This window comes from Muntiacus reevesi, chromosome 1 (genome assembly GCF_963930625.1).
Source record: "Muntiacus reevesi chromosome 1, mMunRee1.1, whole genome shotgun sequence".
In the NCBI taxonomy this organism is placed as follows: Eukaryota; Metazoa; Chordata; class Mammalia; order Artiodactyla; family Cervidae; genus Muntiacus; species Muntiacus reevesi.
Window position 1 is genome coordinate 236,264,305 of NC_089249.1, and position 16,828 is coordinate 236,281,132.

Sequence of the window (16,828 nt, forward strand, 5' to 3'; positions counted from 1 at the left end):
GAGTGCCTGAAGAGCTATGGATGAAGGTTCATGACATTGTACAAGAGGCAGTGATCAAGACCATCCCCAAGAAAAAAGAAATGCAAAAAAGCAAAATGGTTGTCTGAGGAGTGCTTACAAGCATTTGTGAAAAGAAGAGATGCAAAAGGCAAAGGAGAAAACAAAAGATATACCCAATTGAATGCAGAGTTCCAAAAAATAGCAAGGAGAGTTAAGAAAGCCTTCCTCAGTGAGCAATGCTAAGAAATAGAGGGAAACAATAGAATGGGAAGACTAGAGGTCTCTTCAAGAAAATTAGAGATACCAAGGGAATATTTCACGCAAAGATGGGCACAATAAAAGACAGACATGGTATGGACCTAACAGAAGCAGAAGATATTAAGAAGAGGTGACAAGAATACACAGAAGAACTATACAAAAAAGATCTTCGTGACCCAGATAACCACGATGATGTGATCACTCACCTAGAACCAGACATCCTGGAATGAGAAGTCAAGTGGGCCTTAGGAAGCATCACTACGAACAAAGCTAGTGGAGGTGATGGAATTCCAGTTGAGCTATTTCAAATCCTAAAAGATGCTGCTGTGAAAGTGCTGCACTCAATACGCCAGCAAATTTGGAAAACTCAGCAGTGGCCACAGGACTGGGGAAGGTCAGTTTTCATTCCAATCCCAAAGAAAGGCAATGCCAAAGAATGTTCAAACCACCACACAATTGCACTCATCTCACATGCTAACAAAGTAATGCTCAAAATTCTCCAAGTCAGGCTTCAACAGTACGTGACCTGTGAACTTCCAGATGTTCAAGCTGGATTTAGAAAAGGCAGAGGAACCAGAGACCAAATTACTAATATCTGTTGGATCATCGAAAAAGAGAATTCCAGAAAAACATCTATTTCTGCTTTATTGACTATACCAAAGCCTTTGACTGTGTGGATCACAACAAACTGAGGAAGAATTCTGAAAGAGATGGGAATACCAGACCAGTTGACCTATCTCTTGAGAAACCTGTTTGCAGGTCAGGAAGCAACAGTTAGAACTGGGCATGGAACAACAGACTGGTTCCAAATAGGAAAAGGAGTATGTCAAGGCTGTATATTATCACCCTGCTTATTTAACTTATATGCAGAGTACATCATGAAAAATGATGGACTGGATGAAGCAAAAGCTGGAATCAAGACTGCTGGGAGAAATATCAATAACCTCAGCTATGCAGATGACACCACCCTTATGGCAGGAAGCAAGGAGGAACTAAAGAGCCTGTTGATGAGAGTGAAAGAGAAGACAGAAAAAGTAGGCTGAAAGCTCAACATTCAGAAAACTAAGATCATGGCATCTGGTCCCATCACTTCATGGCAAATAGATGGGGAAACAATGGAAACAGTGTCAGACTTTATTTTGGGGGGCTCCAGAATAACTACAGATGGTGATTGCAGCCATGAAATTAAAAGACACTTATTCCTTGGAAGAAAAGCTGTGACCAACATAGACAGCATATTAAAAAGCAGAGACATTACTTTGCCAACAAAGGTCCATCTAATCAAAGCTGTGGTTTTTCCAGTAGTCATGTATGGATGTGAGAGTTGAACTATAAAGAAAGTTGAGTGCTGAAAATTGATGCCTTTGAACTGTAGTGTTGGAGAAGACTCTTGAGAGTCCCTTGGACTGCAAGGAAATCAAACCAGTCCATCCTAAAGGAAATCAGTCCTGAATATTCATTGGAAGGACTGATGCTGAAGTTGAAACTCTAATACTTTGGCCACATGATGGGAAGAACTGACTCATTGGAAAAGACCCTAATGCTGGGAAAGATTGAAGATAGGAGGCAAAGGGGACGACAGAGAATGACATGGTTGGACGGCATCACTGACTCAATGGATATGAGTTTAGTTTGAGTTAACCTCTGGGAGCTGGTGATGGACAGGGAAGCCTGGTGCGCTGCAGTCCATGGGGTCGCAAAGAGTCAGACACGACTGAGCAACTGAACTGAACTGAACTGAGGCTTGAAAAAGTGATGCTGGAATAGTCTAACCTAAAGATGGCCCACCCACCACCTGCATCAGAATCTCCTGAGTTGCTTTTGTAAAAGTGCAGATGTCTAATCTACCCAGGTCTCCCAAATCAGAATATACGAGGTAGAATCGAGGATTCTGCCTTTTCATAAGCCCCTCAGACTCTCATGCTTTAAATGGATGGTTACAATAAGCAGATTCAGCATTTAACCTGACAAAATAACGCCTCTAAATACAGCATTACCTGACTTAGCCTTTTGGTCAAATTCTATTTAACTAGGTTGTAGAACTCTCTACCCTTCATGACTGATGGCTAAATTCCTCAGACCTGGCTGGCTTTCTGGAAGAAGCAGGTGGCTAGGTTAATTGGAGCTGGCACCAGTCCTCAGCAGCAGAGCTGCAGTTTTGCAAACATTCATGCTCAAGCACTGAGGCCAGTTCCTAGGAACCTCACGCTGGTGACACAGGAGATAAAAAGAGTGAGTGAGCTGAACAAGGCTCTATCTCATTCAGAAACTATGAGATGCTTAGAAAGGAAGGGATTCCTTTCCCTGGAAAAGAACACTTTTTGTCTTTTTATGTTTTTATTCACTTAAATCTTTTACAGAGTTGGAGAAAGGAAGATGCATTTACTATAAGCAGCCATGAGAAGTAAAATGGTCACAGCTTCCAGCTCTACAAAATTTGACAAAAGGTCAGAGGCTGACACTGCCAGCAGAGCACCTCCACTTTTCATTCTTCCCGTCCCATCAAAGCTTGGACTGAATACAATTTCTTCTTCCCAACTCTGCTGGGTTTTGACTCTGAACTGCTTCACGAAGCCACACAAGGGATGAGGTGTCCAACTAAGGATCTTCTGTCTTACACAACACTCACTCCTACCTTGTCCAAAAGTGCTAGGACAATGCACAGGATGAAACGTGCTCAAGCAATGGTCTCTGAGCACTCCCATCACCAAGCCAATTTTTTCAGGATACACTTGACCGAGTTCTACTCAGACCTCCCCAATCAGGATCTCTGGAGCTCAGAGAATCCCACAGATCATTCTTTAAACTCCACGGTTGATTCCAGTGCACTGTTCACATTGGGATGACCTATTCCCAAAACCATGTGATCCCTGCATCCGGATGGTTAAGAATAGCCTGTAAAGGCAAATGGATGCCACCTGATGTGGGTGGGGGAGGTGTGGGCTCTTTGAGGTACGGATCACTGCTATAATTACATCCCAGTTTTGGTTGCTCCATGAAGAAAGGGACCCTGTCTTTTTCTTTTTTTTTTTTTTTTCTGGGACCCTGTCTTTTTCACCTTCCCTCTCCAAGGCTTGGCACATAGAAGGCATTCAGTAGGTATTTGTTGGATGATTGGCTAAAGATGCTACTGAAACTTCTGAAAAGGTCCCTTATTGGTACCCATAGGAAATATTTCTTCTTTCCTTTTAGTCTCTTTGCATAAAGTGCAACAAGAAGCTCTGGGCACAGCAGCTGCCTCCATTTAAACAAGGTGATAAAATCTTTCAGCTCGAGCTGAATTTAATAAACACACATGAGAAACTCATTCCAATGGGGGGAAAAAATGCCCTTATTCTTTTCCTGAGAACAGTCTGCCCAAGGTGGGGTAAGGGTGTAGGCGGGGAACACCAGAGCCACTTCTGCGCTCAGAAGCCACAGAGAAAGCTGGAAAGGGGCTGAGGGTTGGAGCCCGTCTGCCTCCACAGAGTCAAGCATGAAGAAGCAGGGAGTCTGGCTACGAGGGAATCTGGAGGGAGGGCTGGGGCATCTGGCTGCTCCCCTGAAACCTTGGAGGATGGGGAGGAGAGAAGTGACAGCTCCAACGCCTCCGGGATGCCTCCCATGGGAGCAAGGCATTTGGAGCCTCCTTGGAGAGTGACTTCATTATCTGCATGTGCGGGGGGCGTGGGAGAAGGCTGTCAGGGGCCCAACTAATTAGACTCCTTGGTCATAAGGGAGTGGAAACTGTATGCTGAGCTCACCTCCTCCGCTGGAGAGACAACACTCAGAGTCTGAAAGCCTGACAGCTGCAGCCTGCACAGATCGGGTGCTGGTCTCTCCAGAAGCCTACAGCTGGACTGGTGGAGAGGACGCCGTCTCTCCATCTCTGGGTAGAGATGCCCACGGAGGCACACCCCCTGAGAGGCTAAGACTAAGTTCTCCCAGTTACTAGCTGTGGTCCCTGGGCCGGTGACCTCACCCTTCAGAGCCTCAATGTTCTCATCTATAGAAGCGTGGGGGAGCCTGGGGCCATCCTGGAAGGGTTGGGTGAAGACCTGGACAGCAGTAAGTGCTGTCCAATGGGACCTGTGGCAGAAGCTGAGATGAGGGTGGGTCTCAACGTGCTCCCACACCGCTCCTGACCACATTCATCACGTCCTGGACAACCTCTACAGCACAGCCCGAGCACTTAAGAGTGCCGGCCTGCCTCTGTGCTGACTCCCTCTAGAGCCTAGCGCCTGGCACAGAGTACGCGGGAGCACTCTCAGGAAGAATGAATAAAGCGCTCTTGCTGTTAATGTTATCAAATGGACTGAGAGAGCTGACACTCCTTGCTGGCCGCCTCCTCCCAGCGGAAGCCAACCTTGAATACTTCTGAGATAAACAGAACCCTGGCAAAGACACATCTGTGCATTGAGCCCATTAAGCACCCCAGGAGATGGAGACAGAAGTGCTTTCTGCTTCCTTACAAACGACCAGTTTGGGCCTTGGGGCCCTTGCTTTCATCACTCTTTCCTCGGGTTGCTCAATGTGATTTCTAGGAAACCAGTGGGACGTCTGATCCCCACAAGACGCGAATTCTTCATTATCTGAGGCCAGGAGTTACGCAGTCCTGGATAATATTTCCGGCTTCTGAGAAACGCTGTCTTAAGTTTTTCTTTAGAACAGGGTGTGTCATGTAGCTCGAACTCACTTTCAGAACAGAATCAGTGATGCTCTCCTACCAAAAGGCCCAATGTGAGAACCTCCTCTGCCAGGATGTCTGCTCTGGTTCCCAGAATGCTTTATTAGCATCTTCGATTGATACTTCCACCCTTGCTTGTCTATTTGCCCTCATACTTCCTCCTCCGAGACTGTGAGGTCCTTGAAGCCAGGTTCTGTTTTTAGCACAGTGCTTAGGAGGGTTTAGAGCTTGAGAGCTCCAGCAACACTGAAGAAATGAGAAAATCAATGGGAGGCAGATGCTCGCCCAAGGAGCCCCTGCACCGCAGGGAGCCACGCCTCGTTACCTGGGCGATGATGTCCCCGTTCTCAGCGTGCACCTGAGCGATGGCCCCCAGCTCTCCCAGACAAGTGAAGATCTCATACAGCTGAAACAGAAATGAGGCTCTGTCACCTTCACAGGACACCATGCTTTCAGTAACCGCGTGCTCAGGTCCATGACTAGAGCAGGAGCTAAAGTAAATGGGGTCAGGACCTCCCTGGTGGTCCAGTAGGTAAGCCCCACACTCCCAATGAAGAGGACCTGAGTTCCATCCCCGGTCAGGGAACTATATCCCACATGCCACAACTAAGACCCAGTGTAGCCAAAATAAGTAAATAATAAAATAAAATAAATGGGATCAACCAAAGGAAATAAGTGACCCGGGCAGACATACAGACTAAAACATGCATCACCAAAGAGACCAAAGAGGAGAGCTAGTCCAAAGGAACTTTAGGAACTCTAGGAAACTGTCTATGGAAGGAAACCCATCATGTCTCCTAGGCAGACAGGGAGAGCATCTAACAAAGTGATTCTAAACCCCACCACTCTTGCCTCCTGCACACACCTTAAATGGAACTATTTCCCACTAAGTTCAGATAGTGCTTCAAAATCCTTCTTAACACTCCCTAAAGGCACTGCAGCCAGCCAGAAGCTAACTCAAAAGCTAAAATCTCTATCTCTTAGCCTCTCAGGGCAGACCACTCTTCATCTCCTTGCTGGGAAGTATGGGAAGTCGTTTTGCATTTCTTCCGAGAAGCTGAGGTTTGTCTAAAACAAGCACACCCCATGCATTTCATAGGAAGAAAGTCAAAGGCAAGCTGGTATGATGAGCCCAAAGAGCAGATGGCCCACCTTTATCCTGCAAGGCTGAGCACTTATGCTTCCCCTGAACTCCCGAGAGGCACAGAATTTGTTGGGTAGATGGAGATTTAGACATGCCCTTCCTCTTGTCCTTTTGAGAAAGTTGCTCCAGTGGAAATTCTAGCTCCCGGTCTGCCTTGCCCCTGGCACCCTGCCTGCTACCTTACTGAAAACGTAGTGTGGATGGTGAGGACTTGGCTCCTTCCTTGCCCAGCATTCTCCCACACGAACCACAGTGACTCACGTGCCGAAAGCCAAGGTTACTGGCCACCAGAGGAAACCCATCCAGAGACCCCAAACCACACGTGGTGGGTTGTTACCTCCGTGTTGGACACTTGATACCAATCCTTGTAGGCCATGTAAACCATGAAGGAATTCACCCCTGCAAGAGAGGAGGGGAGGGGAGACAGGAGGAGGACAGTGTGGTCATCATCTCCTTGCCTCCTGTGCTTCCCGCCCTGAGGGCACCACAGGCCCCCACCCAGTGCCAAGTGGACACAGCCCATTCTCCAAGAGCGTTTCTCTATGTCCTCCTCTACACTGAAAAACTTGACAATTCCCATAATGTCATCGCAGTCTGGGTTCTTCTTTGGCACCTCTTTTCTGCCTCCCCCTACACTGTTCCCAGCCCAGAGGGTCAACAAGCCTGAGCACCACTCAGGGAAGCAGTGTTGAGAATCACTGCAGCACACCAGTTGGGTACACACACTAGAAGTGACACCACGTTCTAACCTCTTGAGCCTCGGTTTCCTCATCTGTGAAAAGGAAAAATAACACCATCCCGCTTCATAAGGTGGTCGGAAACTTTACATCAGCACCGGCATATGGCTGACTTCCTGGGATCAGTTGATTTTGCGCTTTGTGAATGTCAGCTCTCCACCAGGCCTGGGCAGAGTGTTGGGTCTGAGAGAGAACTGAGATCTAGAGCCCGTCCCCAGGGAACTAACGGAGCTAATGTGCAGAAGTCAAGGTTCAACCTGGACTTGAATGCCTAAGTCATCAGGGTTAAAAGGAAAGAGCCATTTAATTTCACCCTCCAAATACACTATTCATAGATTGTTTTACAGAAATAGGTTCATAGAGGTACCACTGCATCCAGCATTCATGCTCAAGGTTCCCTGCAACCTAGTGAGTGGAGAGCATGAGAAAGATGGACGAGGGGGAAGGGAGGAGGGTGTGTCCACACTCACCTTTGTCCTTGATGAGGCCCTGCACCTCCTGCTTGACGCTGTCGTTCCAGTGGGTGATGTCCACGTGTAAGGAGTAGTCGCAGCAGCTCTTGCCGTCGGCCCACTCCCGCCACTTCTCATAAGCCTCCGTCAGGCTGGACTCGGGCTCAGGCACCACATGGTCAACTGGACAAGACAGGCCCCAAGCGGGCAGCTCACCAACACAGCCCCTGGTCCCCTCTGCACAGGTCCGTCCTGTTTGCTTAGCTACGATGGCACAGTTCCTATCTCTTGAGCATAGAGTTAACCTCAGAAAGGGGTCCTGGGTGGTTTTCAATGGTGGCTGCTGCTGATTCAAGCAGTACTTAGCTATGTGATCCTGGGCAAATGACTAGCTTCTCTAAACTTTGGTTTTCTCATCCTTCGATGTGGAGTGGGGGACGGGGATACCACTGCCTTCCCTCTAAGTTTGTGAAGATTAAATGGGAAAAAGTGTAGAAAGGGCTTCACATGATGCCTGGCACATAGTAAGTGCTCGATAAATGTTAGCTCTCAACTGATGAGCTCCTACTATGTGCCATTATTACCAGTAACTGTGGGAGTTACTGCTGGTGATCAAAGTTGGACTCCTTCCTAGTAACAGCAGAAGGAGGGGCTTTAAAGTTATGTCAGGTCACAAGACAGTGACATTTTCATGCTTACTGCCGTAGGAAAGAGCTGGTGTCAGGTAAGTGAACCAGATGCTTAGCCCACAGATCTTATTTTCATGAAAACTTCTCATCAAGGTTTCTGGGACTTCCCTGGTGGTCCAGTGGGTTAAGAATCCACCTCTCAATGCAGAGGACACAGGTTTGATCCTTGGTTGGGGAACTAAGATCCCACATGCCAGAGAACAACTAAGCCCGCACATTGCAACTAGAGAGCCCGCATGCCACCAGTAGAGTCTGTGAGCCGCAAGGAAGGTCCCAAGTGCCTAACGAAGCTAAATAAACAAATAAATAAAAAGAATATGGTTTCTCTGAGGCCCAAACCTTCTCTTGCAGTACCTCCCATAGTGGACAATATTTTTAAAAAGAATATTTACACCAGTAATATTGGTAAGGGTAAGACCAAATGTTGCACTTTAATTGCTCCCCATGTCAGTTGAGAGAAAGTGTGAACTGGTATAACTTTCCTAAAAGCAATTTCAAAATGTGTTTCAAAATCCTTGACATTTTTCATACCTTAAACTCAACAATTATTCCTGTGCCTAAGAATTATCCTTCAGGAAATAAATATGTCTGAACACAAAATCTGGGTCTTCGGGATATTTGCCACTATTTACATATTTATGCAAGTGAAAAGCTGGAAACAAAGTTTTACAATAGGGAAGTTTAGTTAAATACATAAATTGTGATACCTTCATAAAACAGTATAAGTCCGTTTATGACTTATAATGGTCATAAGTCCATTTAAAATTCAGTAGAATAAAAGTAAATGAATGTAAAGACATCCATGACATATTAACTAGTGAACAGAAGGCTAACACAGTATGTTTATTACAATCCTATTTTTGTTACACAGAAAAACTAATACAGCCAAACTGTGACAGTGAGGTGAGATTTATGTGGTTTTGTTTTTGTTTTTGTTTTTTTCATACCTAGGGTGTTTAACTATCTAGAAAGGGCACAGACACTTCTGTGATTCTCACATGCTTTCCTTTCTTTTCATGCAGAGTTCTGACTCTCCTCCTGCTCCCTACCTAATGCAGAAGCCCAAGCCTAATGCATGTGTCTAGGACTCTGAACAGGTCCGGCTCCTCGGCCAGATGGCAGAAAGCCAGGCCAAGATCACTCATTTCCTCAGCCTTCTAGCACAGGCAGTCCAAGTGCACTTATCTGAGAGCAGAGGCCTGGAGCTGTGTTATTGTGTCTGGACCAGCACCAGAGCCTTTGTAGGCAGGCAGCTGCTGAGAACTCGGCTGGCTTCTTCCCTCTGGCTGGACAAAGGCTTCAGGCTCTCAGAAATGCACCTTTTATGGCCCTGATGCCATTTTCCTGGGCTTCCACACCCCTAGCTGAAGCTGAACCCTACTACTGCTCCCGTAGAAAGGAAACAAAAGACAGTGATTAAGTCTATGACAGGCTATTCTGATTTCTTGGGTGGATGTATACTTCTTGGGTGGTAACAGTGCTCTTGCTGACCAAGCTGGGGGCCAGGGCTGGGCTGGGGGCCAGTTCACTGGAACTTCTTTGGGACAGGAAGGAGTGCCCTGGAATGCTATCTCTTCAGTAATCAATGGCATGCAACTTCCTAGGTTTCTTTGGAATTGCAAAAGTCGCCAGAAAAACAAAATAAGGGAAACAACTCCCTGGCTTGCCCAATCTCAAAGCTATGAATTGGTCACAATACGGCACAGACCAAGTAACACTAACCACCACTGCACCCTCGTAAGTTCTCCAGAACCGCCCGTCTCACCGTCATTCTCTCTGGGAGACTTCTCAGCCGTGTGTGCACTGCTCTGCTCATACCCTCTGCCCCTCCTGCCTCACACCCGAGCGGGAAGTCTGAGATCACCTTCTGTCCAAGGTCCACAGCTTTTCAAGTCCACTTTCCCCAGGGTCTGGCCCGGAGATGACAAGTGCTGATTACCCACCCATGGCACTCTCAGCCCCTGCTCTAAGGCAGACAGAGAGTATGCTGCTTTCAAGGTGATGAGCCTCCTGCATCTCCTTCTGCGGTTACAGAAGCTGCCAGTGTCCTCTCTATAACCAGCTTTTCTCAGGTCCCATCAGGCAGAAAGTCATTCGCTGAATTGAGGGGAAGTATATGAGTTTCCACCAGAAAGCACTGCGGTTAACACGTTAGTTAAACTCCCACTTCTTAGGACCCCTGGCACGCTTTCCACGAGTGTGTAAATTTGTGGGACTTACTGATCATGGTGGTGCCCCCCGCTAAGGCAGCCTTGGTCCCTTGGAAGAAGTCATCCACTGTGGTCATGCCCTTGTATGGCATCTGGAAGTGAGTGTGGACATCGATGCCTCCAGGGATCACCATCTTCCCATTGGCCTCGATGGTCTTCACTCCTCCAGGGACGATCAGATTGTCTCCAATTTGCCTGGTGAGACAGGGAAACAACCAGCAATTTAAAAGAAGGACTTCCAAGACAAACATGGTATTATAAGGATTTTAAATGTTGTAACCTATGTTTATCAAAGTAGTCTTTGCAAGTGATTCACCAGCTTAGCAATCCAGAAACAAATAATAAAACATTTTTTATTATAAGACAATGAATATGCGCTAACCAGCAGGACCTCGTTGCTTTTCTGTTTTATACACAGTAGTGTGTATCCGCTAACCCCAATTCCTGATTTATCCCTTCCCCTCTTTTCCCTTTGGTAACCATAAGTTTGCTTTCTGTCTGTGAGTCAGTTTCTGTTCTGTAAATAAGTTCGTTTGTATCATTTTTTAGATTCCACATACAAGTGATATCATATGGTATTTTGTCTCTCTCTGTCTGACTTACTTCGCTCAGTATGATCATCTCTAGCTCCATCCAGAAAGCAATTTTTATAGACATAAAACAATCCAGTATGGTGTTTGGAGAGACCATGTGTCCTGGCTTAGTACTGTCACCCCAAGGGTTTGACTGTGGCTGGAATATAGGGTGTGTAATAAATATTTCAATAAATGTTTTTATTGTGTGTGCTTAGTCACTCAGTCATGTCTAACTCTTTGCAACACCATGTACTGCAGGCTCCTCTATCCATGGGCATTCTCCAGGCAAGAATACTGGAGTGGATTGCCATGCCCTCCTCCAGGGGATCTACTCAACCCAGGGCTCATACTTAGCATTGGAGCCACAAGAAATCCCGAGAATACTGGAGTGGGTAGCCTATCCCTTCTCCAGGAGATCTTCCCGACCCAGGAATCAAACCAGGGCCTCCTGCATTGCAGGCAGATTCTTTACTAGCTGAGCTACCAGGGAAGTCCAGTGTTTTTATTTTCATTTAGCTCTTTATTTAAGGGTCAGGAAGAACATTTGCAGAAGAACTGAACAGCTGTAAAATAATGAACTGTTAGAAGAGATTGAAGAAAGTGGTAAAGAATCATTTTAAAGAAGGTGCATGAACTTTGCTATCTAAATGGGTTCGTCTGTGATCCTAACGACAAATGGAATATGTCTAGGGCATTCCCAAGTCCATTCTCACTCCCAAGTCCATCCTTCCCGGATAGCTCATCTATCAATCACAACGGGTGGTAGATTCTCAAAGAGGAAGCCAAAGATGCAAATGCCTACACCAGCTGCTTCTGTGTGGTCAACAGCTCAGGAGAAGCTTCAAGCCAAGGAAGCAGACTATGACAATCTCTACCAGACACAGCTTCACCCAAGAAGCTTCAGAGCATCTCAGGGAGGCAGAGAGGGGGAAATTGGTGGAGTGGGGAGGAAGCCGATGAGTAGGTCAAGCGCGCACTATATAAGACACGTGACAAATATAACTACCCTTAGCACAATGTAACCTCATAGACCAACCATGTTGCTCAGTTCACATCCTTGACATAAACATCCAGTTAATTCCAGGCAGACTTAAGACTCATGAAGGTCTACATTATTATGAACCATCTCCTACCTTGCAGACACATTGTACGTGCTGCCAGTGGCATGAACACTTTCTGCTTTTGTTTATACCCAGCCAAGAAAGACATTCTCTTGGGGGTAGTAAGAAGTCTTCCACTGGTTTGACAAAATGTAAGTTCTACAACTAAAATTAAGCTTTCCGACATCCCTAAGATTTCACCCTTACCACATCACCACTGGGCCATTCCAGAGTCACCACAATTCAAAACACACTGTGGAAAAAATGCAGCCGTGATGGTAATTCCATTCTAGTCCAGATACTGGCTAGTGTGTTCCCATCTCCCTCCCTCACTGATTCACCTCTGAGGGAACTGAGAACCAAGAGCAGGGAGAGTTGCCTCTTTTGGGTGTGTCTATGTAGGCATGTTTCCACCCATTTTTGACAACTGGTATAATACCTAGTCTCAAATAGAAATGCTTTCCGCCACTTCTCTCCACTGAGCCAGTCAAGGTCACATTAATCCTTGAAGGCTTAGCTTCCCTCTCCCCTCCTTGGTCAAGTTTCTACTGACAGCCAGGTCTAGTACTGCAGAGTGTGGCTCCGCCCTGCATGTGGGTTCCCCTGGATTCACAATTGTGGCTCTGCTAATGCTCGCTTTATGATTTAGGCCCAGTGACTTAACCTCACCATGTCTCAATTCCTTCATCTGTAAGATGTGATTTTTTAAAAAAAAGCCTTCTCCATAGGTCTATTGTATAGATTAAATTGTTAATCTGTGTTAAGCCCATAGGACCCTGTGAAGCACATACAAATTCAATAAATATCAGCTGTTATAAAGGTATAACATTATAATTATAATGCTATAATCTCACACAGTTCTCTTGTTCCTCTGGATCTCATCTATTCTACTAATTTAATGCTTGATATTGATATTATTGGGCTTCTCTGGTAGCTCAGTGGTAAAGAATCTGCCTGCTAATGCAGGAGATGTGGGTTCCATCCCTGAATTGGGAAGATTCCCTGGAGGAGGAAATGGCAAACCACTCCAGTATTCTTGTCTGAGAAATCCCATGGACAGAGGAGCCTGGCGGGCTACAGTCCATGGGGTCACAAAGAGTTGGATATGACTGAGTGACTGCGGATACACACACACACACACATTGATGTTATTGGGCAATGTCATGTGCTTTGTATGGACAGACATATTATTTCCCCTAAAAGACTATCAGATCCTTGGGGGAAAAGAGTTGATTTGGTTTCCAATGACATCTGTACTGTGTCACATGCCATGGCCTGAGACAGCTGCTTTGCACACAGTAGGCACACAACTCTGTAAAAACTGAAAGGAGTTTCTTCTGTTTCAAAGTTCTGTGGGTTAATAAAGTTGCTGAAGATAAATCAAATTATAGGATTAGATGAAAATCATGCTTATACACCCTTCTCTCCACCACCAACACACACACTGGATGTTAAATTCCTTCTGTAATGTCCTTGGCAAGTGGCCTTCTGGTCTACTTTAATAGTGAAGGCAAAGAAGATTCAGTTTATATATTCAATTATGGTAGTAGATGCCTGCATCACTGCACAAAGAAGGATTCAGGGTCTGTGTTTAAGAGTCAACCACGAAAAGTTCCATGATCAATTAATGATGCCTGCCATGAGCTCTGGAATGAAGAAGAAGCATGAGGCACTGAATTTTTTTTCTAACTCTGAAAATGTCTAAATGAGGGAACACACTTGCTCCAAAGAGAGCAAACTACACATAATTTTTTAGTAAGAGAAAAATATAAAATTAATTCTGGCTTATATCTTGAAGAAAGTATTTTTTATATCAGTTGACTTGTCTAATAACACCATTTTTCCTACTTCTATTATGAAAATGTATGCAAATTGGCAAAGCTACTAAGTGTGAACATCTTCATTCTTGAATTTGTTCATTCATTCAATGAATTACTACGTTGATCTTTAGCAACTTATTTACTCTCTCTGTTCCTCTTTCTTCTCTATCCTCCTCTGAAAAAGAGGGTAATAAGAGTGCCTACTTCATAGAATTGCTGGCAGATTAAATGAGATGAGGTCTGTAAAGCATTTACTCTAATATCTGGCACACACTATGATATATACTCAATAAAATGCAGCTCTTACAAAAGTCTCTATGTATCAAGTACTGGGTTAAGTGCTGTAGATACATTGAAGAACCCAATGTGGTGCTTGCTCTCAAGGGGGCCTAATAGTGTCAAAATTGCTATGACTGATAAAAGCATGGGGTATTTAAAAAACTTATCAAGGGACTTCCCTCGTGATCCAGTGGTTAAGACTTTGCCTTCCAATGCAGGTGGTGTGGGTTTAATTCCTCATTGGGGAACTAAGATCCACATGCCTCAGAGTCAAAAAACCAAAACATAAAACAGAAGCAATACCATAACAAATTCAATAAAGGCTTTTAAAAATGGTCCACATTAAAAAAAAAAAAATCTTAAAAAAACTCATCAAAGGGAAAACTAGCCTAGATTTAGGGGCTGGTAAGGAATGTCTGCCCACAGAAAGTTTTATCTAAGCCAAGTTTCCAAAGATAGGTAAGCGATCTATAACCAGAATCTTAAAGCTAGCCAATGAAGCTGAATAATATAAAAATAAAACTGTATGAGGCCAGGGATGGCTCATTTGGTGGGCTGGATACACTAGTCCTAAACTATGTCTTATCAGTGTGGGGAAGCAGCCTGCTATATATGATGAAAGGCTATGTGTAGGTCAAATGCTTTCTAAAAGATCACTATGTAAGGAAGTTGCACATAAAGGTTATCTGGCTATGCTGCTTTCAAGCATCCAATAGCAAACCATTCTGTAAAGTAATTACATATCCCTTAAGTGTCTACTGGGAAACCTGACCTGAAATGTTTGTCCTATCTGTGCACTGCCCAACCAAGTCCTACCTAAGTCAAGGTTTGGTTTAAATACCCTCTCTACCTCAAAACCTTCCAAGTCCTTCCTAAGTCAAGGTTCAGTTTAAATGCCCTCTCCACCTCAAAACCTTCTTCTCAAGGGATTTCTCCATTTGTGCATTTCTAAATTACTTATCTTTACCTGAATTCCTTTGGTACTTATTATGGGGCTTCCCTGGAGAAGGCAATGGCACCCCACTCCAGTACTCTTGCCAGGAAAATCCCATGGATGGAAGAGCCTGATAGGCTGCAGTCCTTGGGGTCGTGAAGAGTCGGACACGACTGAGTGACTTCACTTTCACTTTTCACTTTCATGCATAGGAGAAGGAAATGGCAACCCACTCCAGTGTTCTTGTCTGGAGAATCCCAGGGACAGGGGAGCCTGGTGGGCTGCCGTCTATGGGGTCGCACAGAGTCGGACATGACTGAAGCAATTTAGCAGCAGCAGCATGGGGCTTCCCTAGTAGCTCAGATAAAGAACCTGCCTGCATACAGGAGACCTGGGTTTGATCCCTAGGTCAGGAAGGTCCTCTGAAGAAGGGAATGGACCTATTATACTAGACCTTATATTTTTAGGGTACTGTAGTTTGTGGAGCTTTTCTAATGATCTTAAGGACGATAGTCACATCACCCACCTCTCCACAACACATAGAGCTCCCATCAGTGCAGCCTGCCCAAAGCGGCCTGTAGCATCATTTGGGTGACTGAATTCAGATTTTTCACTTCATTCATGTGATCCAAGTGAACTAAGGCTAGTTTAAAATCCAGTTTTAAAGGGATAATATCCAGACTGAAGGGCTAAATGAAAGAGTCATCTTTAAAGAGAAGGAGAAATGAAATACACAGAAGCACTGGTCTACTAAGCAAAAGAAGCAAGTTTCTTTCTGAGTCTCTAGTGAAGAAAGTTGAAAAGATAAAGCGAAGGGTCCTATATACATACTTTATTAAGCCATCTTCCATGTAAATATCAGCATAAAAGGATTGATCATCGTTGACGATTCTGCCTCCCTTGATCAGAAGACGGTCGCTCTAGAAAAGAAGGAAAACAGGAGTCATTCTTACAGCTAGGATTTCAGAGAAGAGTGGTCTCCCAAGGTTCTCCCAAGTCCTTGTTTCAGAGGTTTAGCAGGAACCACTGTCTTAAGACACCTGTGAGTTCAGTGCACTCAGTAATTGAGTGGCTGTGTCTCTTGGGGATCCAATCTTTCTTGTTTAACCATAACTCAAATTATTCTGAGTTTCACTTCTTTCTTCTGCAACCTATCACAGCCACTTAGAAACATAGCTACTCTTTATACTATCTTTTTCCAGAAAGCACTAAATGACACTAAGTAGATAACATTTACCTTGATGTCTAGCATCCAGTCTGGTGTTCTGTTGGCACTCAACAGTCTCAAAATTGGAACTTTGGGTCAGGCATACAATGAAATAGCCTTGAAAAGTCTTTATGACAGAGGGATCATGTTATGTTTAAAATTTGGGAGGCTTATACATGCACACATATGCAGATAAATTGTGGAATGTATAACTCAAGGAGGAGAAATTATGCGGGATTCAAATATGAACTGAGTACACTCAGTATACTGAGTACACTATACTCAGTATTTCTCACATTCTCTGAGATATTTCTTTATTGCTTTTCTTATGAGAAAAGTCTTTTTTAAAAGTCATAACTAAATGAAAGTTGGGTAAGTGATCCAACTGGAAACAAAGCACAGACATTCCAAGGTAATTAACAAAATACAAACATATATTTTATGTCTAAGTCAGGAGAGAAACAAATCACTGTCAGCGTTAGAGATCACAGATTCCATTAAATGAATGGAGCTTAGATCACAGCATGAAGGATGGATGTAGCTTTGCTGGGTTCGGTGGGAGAAGAGAATTCTTAGGAGTCTGGCTGAGTGGAACTGCAGCCTGAAAAACAATGGTGGGCTGTGGTTTGTTACGAATTCAACATACAGACTTCAACTACACCCATCCATCCATCCATTCATCCACTCATCGTTCACACATCCACTCACTCAGCAAACAGGTATCTAATATTTTTTATTAAATAGGTGGACACGATCT

General features: G+C 44.7%; 1 protein-coding gene across 2 annotated transcripts in view; it reads right to left on the reverse strand.

The window, feature by feature from the left end:
* DPYSL3 (dihydropyrimidinase like 3) overlaps window positions 1-16,828 on the reverse strand; it is a 115,976-nt gene that overhangs the window by 19,194 nt on the left and 79,954 nt on the right. For both annotated transcript variants that reach the window (XM_065918854.1, XM_065918855.1), the window contains exons 2-6: window positions 15,696-15,784; window positions 10,167-10,351; window positions 7,276-7,440; window positions 6,406-6,467; window positions 5,250-5,330 (exon numbers count right to left, since the gene is read on the reverse strand). In XM_065918854.1, coding sequence (XP_065774926.1) covers window positions 5,250-5,330; window positions 6,406-6,467; window positions 7,276-7,440; window positions 10,167-10,351; window positions 15,696-15,784 — 582 coding nt within the window. The remainder of the gene's footprint in view (window positions 1-5,249; window positions 5,331-6,405; window positions 6,468-7,275; window positions 7,441-10,166; window positions 10,352-15,695; window positions 15,785-16,828) is intronic.